The sequence below is a fragment of the Eleutherodactylus coqui genome, chromosome 10, assembly GCF_035609145.1.
Source record: "Eleutherodactylus coqui strain aEleCoq1 chromosome 10, aEleCoq1.hap1, whole genome shotgun sequence".
NCBI classification, from domain to species: Eukaryota; Metazoa; Chordata; class Amphibia; order Anura; family Eleutherodactylidae; genus Eleutherodactylus; species Eleutherodactylus coqui.
Window position 1 is genome coordinate 112,321,859 of NC_089846.1, and position 11,515 is coordinate 112,333,373.

The window sequence follows — 11,515 nt, forward strand, 5'->3', positions numbered from 1 at the left end:
GGTGTACTGCGTATTTTGACCCCACAGTATTTGAATGAATCTAAGCAAAGCAAAAGGAAAAAGTTACGATTTTCAATTTTTTTGGCAATTTTTTCAATTTAAAAACTGTTTTTTTGTACAGTGCACATAGGAATGAAGACGTTCACCCCAAAATGGATACCCCCGTTTGTCCCGAGTTCAGAAACATACCCATTGTGGCCCTAATCTACTTACAGGACGCATGGCAAGGCCTATAAAGGACGGAACACCTGTTGGATTTTAGGGCACAACTGAATAAATTCCAGGCCCCATTGCTTATTTGTACAGAATAAAGATTGACTCCCTAAAAATTCCCCCCCTCCCCCTCCACGCCCTTTTTGGCGTTCGCAAATCTTAGATAAAAGTAAAAATGTGAACTGTGTAGTATTTCCGAAGACAGGGGTAATTACGGAGGCTGGTTGGAATGGGCCCATGGGGCAATAAAACCGGGTATCCCCCCCCCCCCTCCCATGCTTTTTGGGGGTATTTCATGACCTCAGTGGCGGGTATGGGGTGTAAAAAGTGGCGTTCCGTGAGTCTCCGTAAGCTTGATGAGGTGCGGCGGTCTCACACAGAAGGCGCTCATCAAGGTGCTCCTGGAACTGCAGGAAAGCGAGCGTTCCCGGGGCTTCTTGTAAAATACGTATCACAGGTAGCGGTCTGAATAACGCCGGGCTCACACGGGTGCAGGCGGAATCCGCTTGCGGAGGCCCACAGCGGATCCCATCTGTGAGCCCGGCTGTGACCCTGCGTACGGCCGCGTAATGTACTGCGCATAACTGCCTACTCACACAGGCGGTCATGCACAGTACACCTTTGTTTGTATTTCCCGCACCATCGCTTAGCGATGACGCGGGTACCCGCAGCCCGTATACAAGGTAGTTACATATGGGCTGCGGGTATATCCGCGACCATGGAGCACAATGGGCTCTATGTTGCCGATTCCGCAGTAAAATAGAACCTGCTGCGTTCTCTTTTCTGCGAGTGGATTACGCAATTCTGACCCGCTAATGTGAGCGGAATTGTGTAATCCAATGCGATTGATCTGCGTATTACCACGGATCAGAAGCATGCAGAATCCGTAATTCCTATCCGGTCATGTGAGACCGGCCTATGGTAGATCGCTACCTTTTTATCACGTGACCGGGGACCGCTCAACGAGGCCACCCGTCACTGCTCCAGGCTCTCTGTGACCGTTGGTCGCTGGGAGCAAGGAGATTTTAAGTTTCCTGGGCTCCCTGACTCCTGCGCATGTGTCCGGCTTTTTGCCGGCAATCGCATGTGCAGAATCCTGGAAGGTCCACGGAGGAAGATCGCGTCGGGATTTAAATACGCAGGCCTCCGGTAAAAAGATTCATCTCCTCTCACCGATCGCATCAGTGAGGGGAGATGAAACTTCACATTTTTTTTTTTACTTTTACGTGATCGCCATTATTGGATAATGGCGAACACGTGACCAGGAACCGCTCACCGCGGACCCCCATTAAATCTCCATGCTCTTGGCTACGTTTTGTAGCCAGGAGCAGGGAGAATTTAAATTATCCTGGCAATCCACAGCTTTTGCGCATGCGCCCGCCATTTTGGCGACGGGCGCGTGTGCAGAAGCTGTGGTAAGGTCCGCGGATAAATCTGGGGGCCTTAGGTACGTACTTTCATCCTCCCTCACGGATATGATCCATGAGGGGAGATGAAACGTACGCTTTTTAAACTTTTAAAAACTTTTTTTTACTTTTTTTTTTTTTACTTTTTGACACTTTTTTTTCACTTTACATGATCACTGTCATCCATTGGATGACAGTGATCATGTCCCCGGTATAATCTCTCTGCTCCTAGCTACACATGGCAGCCAGAAGCAGAGGGATTTTAAATTCCCCGGGGCATCCGATCCATGAGGGGAGGTGAAACTGACTTTTTTAAAACTTTTTTTTAACTTTTTCGCGATCGCCGCTAACCATTGGATAACGGCGATCGCGGTACCGGGGACCGCTCACCGCAGTCCCCGCTGACATCTCCTGCCTCCCGGCTACCTACAGAAGCCGGGAGCCAGGAGATTTTAAATCTCCCGCGCCGCCGGGCCTTCTGCGCATGCGGCTGACGTAATGCCGCCTGGCGCGCATGCGCAGAAGACCGGCTTCGGGCCCCGGAGCGGCAGGAGAGCGGGGAGCAGCGTGCAGGACCTGGGTGAGTAATTTCAGCTGCTCCGATGGATCCGATCCATCAGAGCAGCTGAATCTTTAACTTTTATGTACTTTTATTTACTTTTTTTGCGATCGGCGCTATCCATTGCATAGCGCCGATCGCAATGCCGGGGGGGGCTCCGAACAGCCCGGGATGACAGCTCCATGCTGTCAGCTACCTGCGGACACCGACAGCATGGAGCTGTCACGTCCACAGCCCGAGGGGCACTATTCTCTGCAGGAAGCATGTTTTTACGTCCTCAGAGAATAGAGCCCACTTCGGGAGGACGTAAAAACACTATGGGCTGGTCGTTAAGGGGATACGCTTGTGTGAATGAAACCTAAGGTGCAGTTCTGGAGATTCTCTTCCACTTTAATACATTATCTGCAGGGGTCCACCGCTCGAGATCATTGCCAATCATCTGACTGCCGGCTTGCTGTCACTGCAGGGGGCTTGAAGTCATCATCGGTGGCATCGGACGTCAGAGCTGGAAGTGTAATAGCTGGCTGTATTTCCATTGAAATCAATAGAAGGGATGCCCTCTCCTACACTTATAGCAACTCATTGCGGTCAGAGCCAGAAATGTAATAGCAGGCATCACGCCCATTGATTTCAATGGGAGTGAAGTCGGATACTCTACTTCCGACCCTGATCACTGATGATGATATAAGCCCACAGCAGGTTGGACGATCAGCTGATTGGCGGGGATCATGAGAAGCAGAGCCCTGCCAATCAAGTATTGATTAGCTATTATGAGGATAGGTCATCAATAGTAAAAGTGCCAGAATACCCCTTTAAATACTTAATTAAAGGGGTTGTCTCGCGGCAGCAAGTGGGGTTATACACTTCTGTATGACCATATTAGTGCACTTTGTAATGTACATCGTGCATTAATTATGAGCCATACAGAAGTTATTCACTTACCTGCTCCGTTGCTAGCGTCCCCGTCGCCATGGATCTGTCTAAATTCGCTGTCTTCTGGTGTTTTTAGACGCGCTTGCGCAGTCCGGTCTTCTGCCTGGTGAATGGGGCCGCTCGTGCCGGAGAGCTGGTCCCGCGTCATCATCGTAGCTCCGCCCCGTCACGTGTGCCGATTCCAGCCAATCAGAAGGCTGGAATCAACAATGGACCGCACAGAGCCCACGGTGCACCATGGGAGAAGACCCGCGGTGCATCGTGGGTGAAGATCCCGGCGGCCATCTTGGAGAAGGAAAAAAGAAGTCGTCGCAGAGCAGGGATTCGGGTAAGTAATATATATATATATATATATATTTTTTTTTTTTTTTTTTAACCCATCCCTTGGGTTTGTCTCACGCCGAACGGGGGGCCTATTGAAAAAAAAAAAAACCCGTTTCGGCGCGAGACAACCCCTTTAAGTGATGTCTGTAACCCACTCCAACAGAACAGAAGAGAAGGGCCTCATTATCAGGAAAGACGCTATTGCACCTTTGTAGTCTATGGCCCGACATTGGCTCTGTGACATATCATGCACTTTATGGAAAAAAAGACATGATTTGCAATTAAAATCAGGAGACGGGAAATAATGCATTTGCCCAAATTCTTAAAATAGCATTTGCTTAATTAACTGTAGTTCTTACTATAAACATAAGAGTAAATGGTTTGTTAGAAGCGCTTGCAGTAAACATGTCCACAATGCAGCGTTGTGCTCCAAGTATAATTGCTATCACATATTTATAGTCTGCATATTTGATCAATGCACATCCTGTTATTCTGGAGTTTCTATTACATAATGTGTATAACCCACATAAGCATGCCCTACTCTTCAAAAGAAACATAGCCAAAGAGGATTTCACTACACAGACATTTTAATAATTAATCCTTATTTACGCCGGATAATGTTATCGCCGATGTCCTATTCTGTTTATTTAGATAACAGCCCTATTTCCATTTAAACAAGTTGTTGTGACCAGATGATGAACGCGAGCGGCATGCAGAATGAGGATGAGTATCCGTGTCTGGATTCCTGACTGCTGCACTTCTGCTCTCCCTTTGTGTATGAATAAGGGATCTTTCATACGAGCGTAGGCGTTTTTTACGTTTTTTCGCCGACACCATAAAATCGTGTGAAAGGACTTTTTTTCCACCAGGGTAATTAGCGTTTTCACACCCATTCACACGACCGTGACTTTTAGCGAAAAAATACGTCGCACCCCGGAAAACCGTCACTCAGCTTAAATCCTCTGAATTGACTTCCAATGCCTACATAGAGTTACCTGTAAGGTTTTTGCAGGCAAAAATGCCTCCCACTCCCTTTTTTTCCTGCTCCCATAGGAGTCTATGGGACCCACCAGCGTATATTGGACAAAAGATAGTTCCAGAGCTGTCTTTTTGGCCAACGTATATGCGCTAGCGCATATTTTGGTCGCATGTGTTCCATTTTTCACGGTTCCAAATTGTTATGCGCCATACATTCGCCCGTGTGAATGGATGTATTGGAAACCAATGCTTCCCATTGGTAGTGTATATACAGTCAGGTGTGAAAACGCAGTGTATATAGGCGTCCGTGTGAAAGAGCCCTAAGGGTCCTTCTACACGCTGGATTGTCGTTCGATCTAATTGCATAACGATGAATGATTCGTTTTCTTACTGTTTGTCAGTCATTTCTTGCAGGCATAAAAACTGAACGACAATCGGCCCGTCTAAACAGGCAGTTGTTCATTTATGAATGACTGCCTGTTTACTGTGAATAAAGACGGGTGGGCCGGGACGATCCCCGACTCGCTTTGCCTCCATTTACTTAGCTCTGGTGTAAGAGCACAGGAACAATCATCGATGGGATGGCCTGTTGGACATTTGCGCCTGACGGTCATCCCAGTAAAAAGGCCCTTTCTTTGAACTAAGGCTTCTTTCCCACGAGCGTATATGGGCCGCCGTTTTTACAGTTAGCCAATATACGCTACCATCTGTGGAGTAAAAGCTCCTGAACGGGCGCACAAATCTAACGTTTGTGCGCCCGTTCACACGGCATGTGCATATACGCCGAGGCTACCATGCCATCGCCCCTTTCCCCTCCCTCCCCCTCACAGGCTCACCTTTGCTCTCCTTCCTGCTTGCTCTTTGCAATGGTAGGGGCAGGACAGTGGCTGAGCTAAGCCCTGTCCCGCCTCCTTCCATTGCTGATTGTGGACAAGGGTCGGGGGCAGAGTCTAGCTCCACCCCTGCCCCGCCCCCTGCCATTGCCAAGCTGCTAAACTCCCTCCCACCTCCGGCCGCTGCCATGGGCTCCCATAGGAGCCCATGCAGCAGACGACGTATTTTGGCCCAAAAGATAGTTCCAGGACTATCTTTTGGGCCCGACGTAAAAACACCTGGCGCTATATTAGCCGGCCGGGCGCTTTTATGCACGAGAATACGGCCATGTGATCTGTTGCATTGGAATCCAATGCATCAGATCACAGTGTATATCAGCATCATGCTCATTATCCGTTTTGTAGTTGTACCCAGTAATGTGATATTGAGTTATGAGCCGAATTGTTTAGTACTTTTTTTCTTCTTGCAAATGCGTTGACATATTCTGAATACTGTGAGGGAAAGCTAGTTATTGCATAGCTTTTACTTTTGGAAGGAGTGTGAAGGTAGCTCCGTAGTTCATGCAAGGCGAACTATGGATGCAACCTTCATCCTATCACTTAGTTATGTGATAGGATGATGTGATGGCTGTATTTTTATTGCGATGTAATGTTGTTGTTAGCCGTTTAGTCGTTAACGACATTCAGCGATCCTAAAGGCGAGCTCCCTCCATGTTTCGAGTTTTGCACTGCTTCTTTCAGTTGTGGGATATCCATGCCAGTATCAGCCTTGATATCCATGGCAGTATCAGCCTTAATATCCATGCCAATATCAGCTCTGACAGCATCAGCCATCGTGTCCTTTGGCGGCCGGGTCTTCTTTTGCCATTGATCTATCCAAGCATTATAGATTTTTCTAGTGACTCTGATCGCATTACATGGCCAAAATACGTGAGTCTGAGTCCGGTCATCTTGCCCTCCAGTGACATATCGGATGTTACATGCTTATTATGTTTGTAATGGCACAGTAAGGCACAAGAGTATAATTAGTGTAATAGCAAGCAGCATGCTACATTTTGAGTTATATGTGACAAGTTATATGTGTAAAGTCCAATAGTGATTAGAATTGTGATAAAGTTGCGGATAGCAATATATCCAACAAGGCTGCACCCTACTGAAAGGTGTTTCGATATGCTAATCCGAGGGAAGGGTCTAGAAAGTCTAAACTAAAGTAAGTCAGGTTAAGCGTATGCTTGGCAAAGGCTTCCATGCATGTGTTAACTGCTACAATGCTCTCAGGAATATGTAATGCCCCTGGATGTAGATGGGATGTATGTAGTGTGCTTAGTGTGCCTAGCTATGGACCTTCCACATGACCATGGCGGGAGGAAACTGGATGTGGAAGCCCAGCAACTACCAGTATGAGTGTACCAGAAAGAATGTACATGGAGCAGAACCGTTTAGAAGGGAGTTGCCAAATCTCAGATAGATTGTGGATATTTGGAAAAGGCCCGGATTCCAGTTTGGGAGAACCTGAGAGGTTATACAACGTGTTATGCTGGCTGATGCGTTGTGCCATATATTGTGAAAAACACTTCAAGATGATAAGTAATTTTATTATGCAATGTTCGAATATTTTTACCCTCATATGGAGGGCTGTGTGTATAATTTATATGTTTTGTATATCAAAATGCTGTTCCCCTACAAAATTGTGTGACCGTTAACAACTGATTTGAGGTAAAACTGTAAACTAGGAACACAAGCTAAGAACAACTACCAACTTACAGCGTAGGTTGTCAACCTTCCGGATTTTCTCCAAAACTTGCCGAGTACTCTTACCATCCTCTCCCATAGACACAACTATTCCCACAGGCAATCCATTACTGCGAAGGGCATTTGCCACTTTCCTGCCAGTGTCCTTCCAAATGTCTTCACTGGATGAAACGATCCCGACATGTGCCCATTGGAAATACTTCATTACATTGAAAAGAACCCTGGTAGGAGAAGGTAGTGTCCTGGCAAAAGTGGGGTAACTTTTCACATTGTCCAACTCGTAGTTGATGCAAGCCCAAGAAAATACAGCCTTGTTCCAGTTTTTCCCTAAAAGAGTAGCAGCATCACAATATCCTGGATTGGAAGGGCCAACAAACCCTGATGCAACCAAAGAGTGTGTAAGGAAAGTTGAAAGAGCCTTTGAAGTTTGGCAATCTTCATCAAGTATCACATAGTTAAAAGACAGTCCTAAATCTAAAGTAGCATCTTTGTTGATGCGTTCAATGGCTAACTTGGCAGCGACATGTGGAAGGGCTTTGGAAAACAATGGGTCACAGGTCCAAGGACCGACAACACCAACTTTGTACGGGAGAGAGTTTACGAGCTGTGGGAAACAAACAACCAAAATTGTCCAACAGAGAAAAATCTTAGATGGGAAAGTTGAAAATGTAAGGTATTCACTTTCAGTCCATTTGGGGTATCTGGTAGATTTGAATACAAAGCTCTGAAAGAAGCAGGACTCTTGTAGCATTGCACTACTGCATGTGTCTGTACTAGCCGATAAAGAGATACTTCCCACTTCACCTTAGAAAGGTCACAAAATGCTTATACTGCATATCCACAGTACGCCTGCCAAGAAAAAAGAAAAGTAGTATTAGAAGTACAATAACAACATTCTCATAGGTCTCATCTGAAAATGTCGGCTGCATACAAAATAATGTAATCAAACATTGACAACTGATAGAGAAGTGAGTTAACGTCTCCCAATCACTAGCGTAACTATAGGGGATGCAGGGGATGCGGTTGCACCCAGGCCCAGGAGCCGTAGGGGGCCCATAAGGCCTCTCTTCTCCATATAGGGAGCCCAGTACTATGAATAAAGCATTATAGTTGGGGGCCCTGTTACAAGCTTTGCATTGGGGCCCAGGAGCTTCACGTTATGCCTCTGCTCCCAATTAATCTAAAATTAGGAGAGTGGAGTTAAATGTTTAAATAAAATTATCGATGCCGAAATCTGAAAAATGCTACCAATAGAGGTGCTCGTCATGTTAATACTAGTACATAAATGTACCTTTTGCAGATGTCCTTAAAATTCTAGGGCTTTTCTTGGGGCTTATTTCTATCGAGCAACACTTTTAGACCTCATGTCCACGGGGAAAAGAAGATTTTAAATCCGCAGCGGATCACCCGCACGCGGATCCGCACCCCATAGGGATGCATTGACCACCCACGGGTAGATAAATACCGGCGGATGGTCAATAAAAGTGAATTACAAAAATCCTGGAGCATGAAAAAAAAATGGACATGCTCCATTTAGGTGCGGGTCTCCCGCAGGCTTCTATTGAAGCCTATGGAAGCCGTCCGGATCCACAGGAGACCCACGCCTGAATTAAACTTACCTGCTCCGGGCGATGCAGATCTTCTTTCCTTCGTGGCACGATCTTCTTTCTTCGGCCCGGCGGATGTGCCTGGCGCATGCTCCCGGCACACTGCCGGCGTGCCGAGCACATCCGCCGGGCCGAAGAAAGAAGATCCGGCCGCGAAGAAGAGAAGACCTGCACGGTCCGCTGCGGGGAAGTTTATTCTGATTTAATGCCTCATGTCCGCGGGGCAGGAGAGACCCGCTGCGGATTCTCCATGGAGGATCCGTAGTGGGCCTGATTTTCCCCGTGGACATAATGCTTTAACATTATGCAAGTGAAAATCTGATTGGTTTCTGATAATATAGAATTGTGAGTTATAGGTTTTAATTAGAGATGAGCAAGCATACTCGCTAAGGACAATTACTCGATCGAGCATTGTCCTTAGCGAGTACCTGCCCGCTCGGAAGAAAAGGTTCGGCTGCCGGCGGTGGGCGGCGAGCGGGGAGGAACGGAGGGGAGATCTCTCTCTCCCTCTCTCCCCCCCGCTCCCCCCTGCTCACTGCCGCAACTCACCTCTCACCCGCGCCGGCAGTCGAACCTTTTCTTCCAAACTGGGAGGTATTCGCTAAGGACAATGTTCGATCGAGTAATTCTCCTTAGTGAGTATGCTCGCTCATCTCTAATTTTAACCCTTTCCAATCCCCTGTCAGAAGTCCTAAGACATTATGATTTAAGGTTGTACAGCTTCGATGTTGGAAGACGTCCGTCGGGGTTCTCTTACTGTATATTGCCAGCCTCTCTGCTGTCGGTGCCTATCCAATATGTCACCTCATGCAGTACTGGCTTTAGCCAGCATATAGCGCCGTTGTATACCAGCAGAAAAAGAGTAAGCCCCCTAGGAAAACCAGGATACAAATTGGATTGGAAAGGGTTAAGGAGTTAAAATAACGTCGCAGCATAGTCTGTCTAGCTGAGATACCAGTAAACTCCTAATAAAATAAGCCTTCTATGTCGTTACATTTAAGTACATGGTAGACAGTAGATTAAAGTGAGTAAACATAATCCAGGAGATGTGTTGTACCGCTTTTATAAAAAAAAAAAAAAATTGGCGGCATTATCCTATTTACTGAGTCTGTGAAATAAATGTGCATCAAGCACCAACAGAACTGCATAAATTTGCCCTCCTGAATGACTCACTGACACGACTGTCTGAATAGTAGTTTTTACGTCTCCATTTCATACCATGTAGAAACTCTCAATATGTTATTTGCAGCCCTACTAATATGGACAACTAGATTAAATATTGCCTATTATGCCTCCACGCCGCTAACCTGCTGTAATTCTGAAAGGCCTGTAGGACCTTGTTTCATGTCTCACCTATGTCTGTCACTCTCCATCAATGACTCCTTGGTCTACAGTGGAATTCTATTCATTAAAGTCAGAATTATTCCATTAAAATGTAAATGTGTATAGTCCACAAACATAAAAGCTCAGGCCTGTGGGTCACTGAAGCTCTAACGCATTATGGGTTTATGATATTGAGTACACACAGCGCCGGAATCATGCAGTCTATTTCATCGGATAACGTCCAAACACCATTGCAAACAAATTTATTGCAAAGTTCTCAATAGAAACTCATTAATGGGTGGGAACTAATCGTGTGATCGGGTGAGCTGTGCTTGAAGTAATATTGCTAGAAATGGCCCTGAATATGAGTGGGTGATTTACAGTTTTATCAGAAATTAATTGTATTCCTTGAATTCTTGGACACATTGGTACAAAACTACTATATCGTACACATACATTTATTTACATTGGTTCACAGATTTTTAACCCGTTGCAATCCAATTTTGGATTCAGGGTTTCCTAGGGGGCTTTCTCTTTCTGCCACTATACAATGGTGCCATCTGCTGGCTAGAGCGGTATATGACATGCTGGAGAGGCCCAAGATAACAGAGCGGCCAGTAATCTACAGTAAGAATACCCTGCCAGAGGTCTTCCGTCATCGGAGCTGTACAGCCTTCAATCAGAATGTCTTTAGATGTCAGATAGTGGATTGGAAAGGGTTAATCTTTTTTAGAAACGTCAATGCGTTGCGTCCGGTATCACAATTTTGTCCCAAGTGTAACCCCTTAAGCACAAGGAATCATCCATATAATTCGACCTATGGCATCCTACACAACCACAGCTCCAATAATGTAGTGGGGCAGTTATTTTTATCACATCAGAGTGCTTGGTGTAAAGACTGTGCTTCCCAGAAGCAAGGAATACTGGCAGACCTATGTATATACAGTACTCTTTAAATGTTTTAGGCAGGTGTAGAAAAAATGCTGCAAAGTCAGATTTTTTTAAAAAAAAGGAGGTTTCTGATTGGCTCCTATGACCCCAAACATCCAGCCATTAAGAAATGTCTTCAGTGTAAAGAAGAACAGGGAGTCCTGGAAGTGATGATTTGGCCCCACAGAGCCCTGATCTCATATAATCCAGTCTGTCTGGGATTACATGAAGAGACAGAAGGATTTGAGCAAGCCGACATTCTCAGAAGATCTGTGGTTAGTTCTCCAAGATGTTTGCAACAACCTCCCTGCCAAGTTCTTCAAAAACTCTGTATAAGTGTTCCTAGAAGAATTAATCCTGGTTTTTAGGCAAAGGGTGGTCAGTTCACACCAAATATTGATTTGATTTACATTTATTTTTTGTTCATTCCCTTTGCATTTAGTTAATTGACAAAAAATTACTAAAGGGCCAATCTGGAGAAAAGACATTTTTCCATCCATGACCCCCTTGCCTGATTGCCTGTCACACTCTGAAAGCATCCTCTGTGTATTGCAGCCACTTCCATGCAGTGTAGCTCCCTGTCTGATGCTTATCAGGCTCCATCTTGAGAGTTTTCAGTTTCAGTTTCACATCTGTCCCATGGTGCATTAGCTACAG

General features: G+C 45.8%; 1 protein-coding gene across 1 annotated transcript in view; it reads right to left on the minus strand.

Annotated features, from left to right (window-relative positions):
- Positions 1-8,695, minus strand: part of GUCY2F (guanylate cyclase 2F, retinal) — a 76,682-nt gene extending 67,987 nt beyond the window's left edge. The window contains exons 1-3 of the mRNA XM_066582111.1: positions 8,618-8,695; positions 7,803-7,921; positions 7,011-7,699 (exon numbers count right to left, since the gene is read on the minus strand). Coding sequence (XP_066438208.1) covers positions 7,011-7,699; positions 7,803-7,921; positions 8,618-8,695 — 886 coding nt within the window. The remainder of the gene's footprint in view (positions 1-7,010; positions 7,700-7,802; positions 7,922-8,617) is intronic.
- Positions 8,696-11,515: the final 2,820 nt, after the last annotated feature.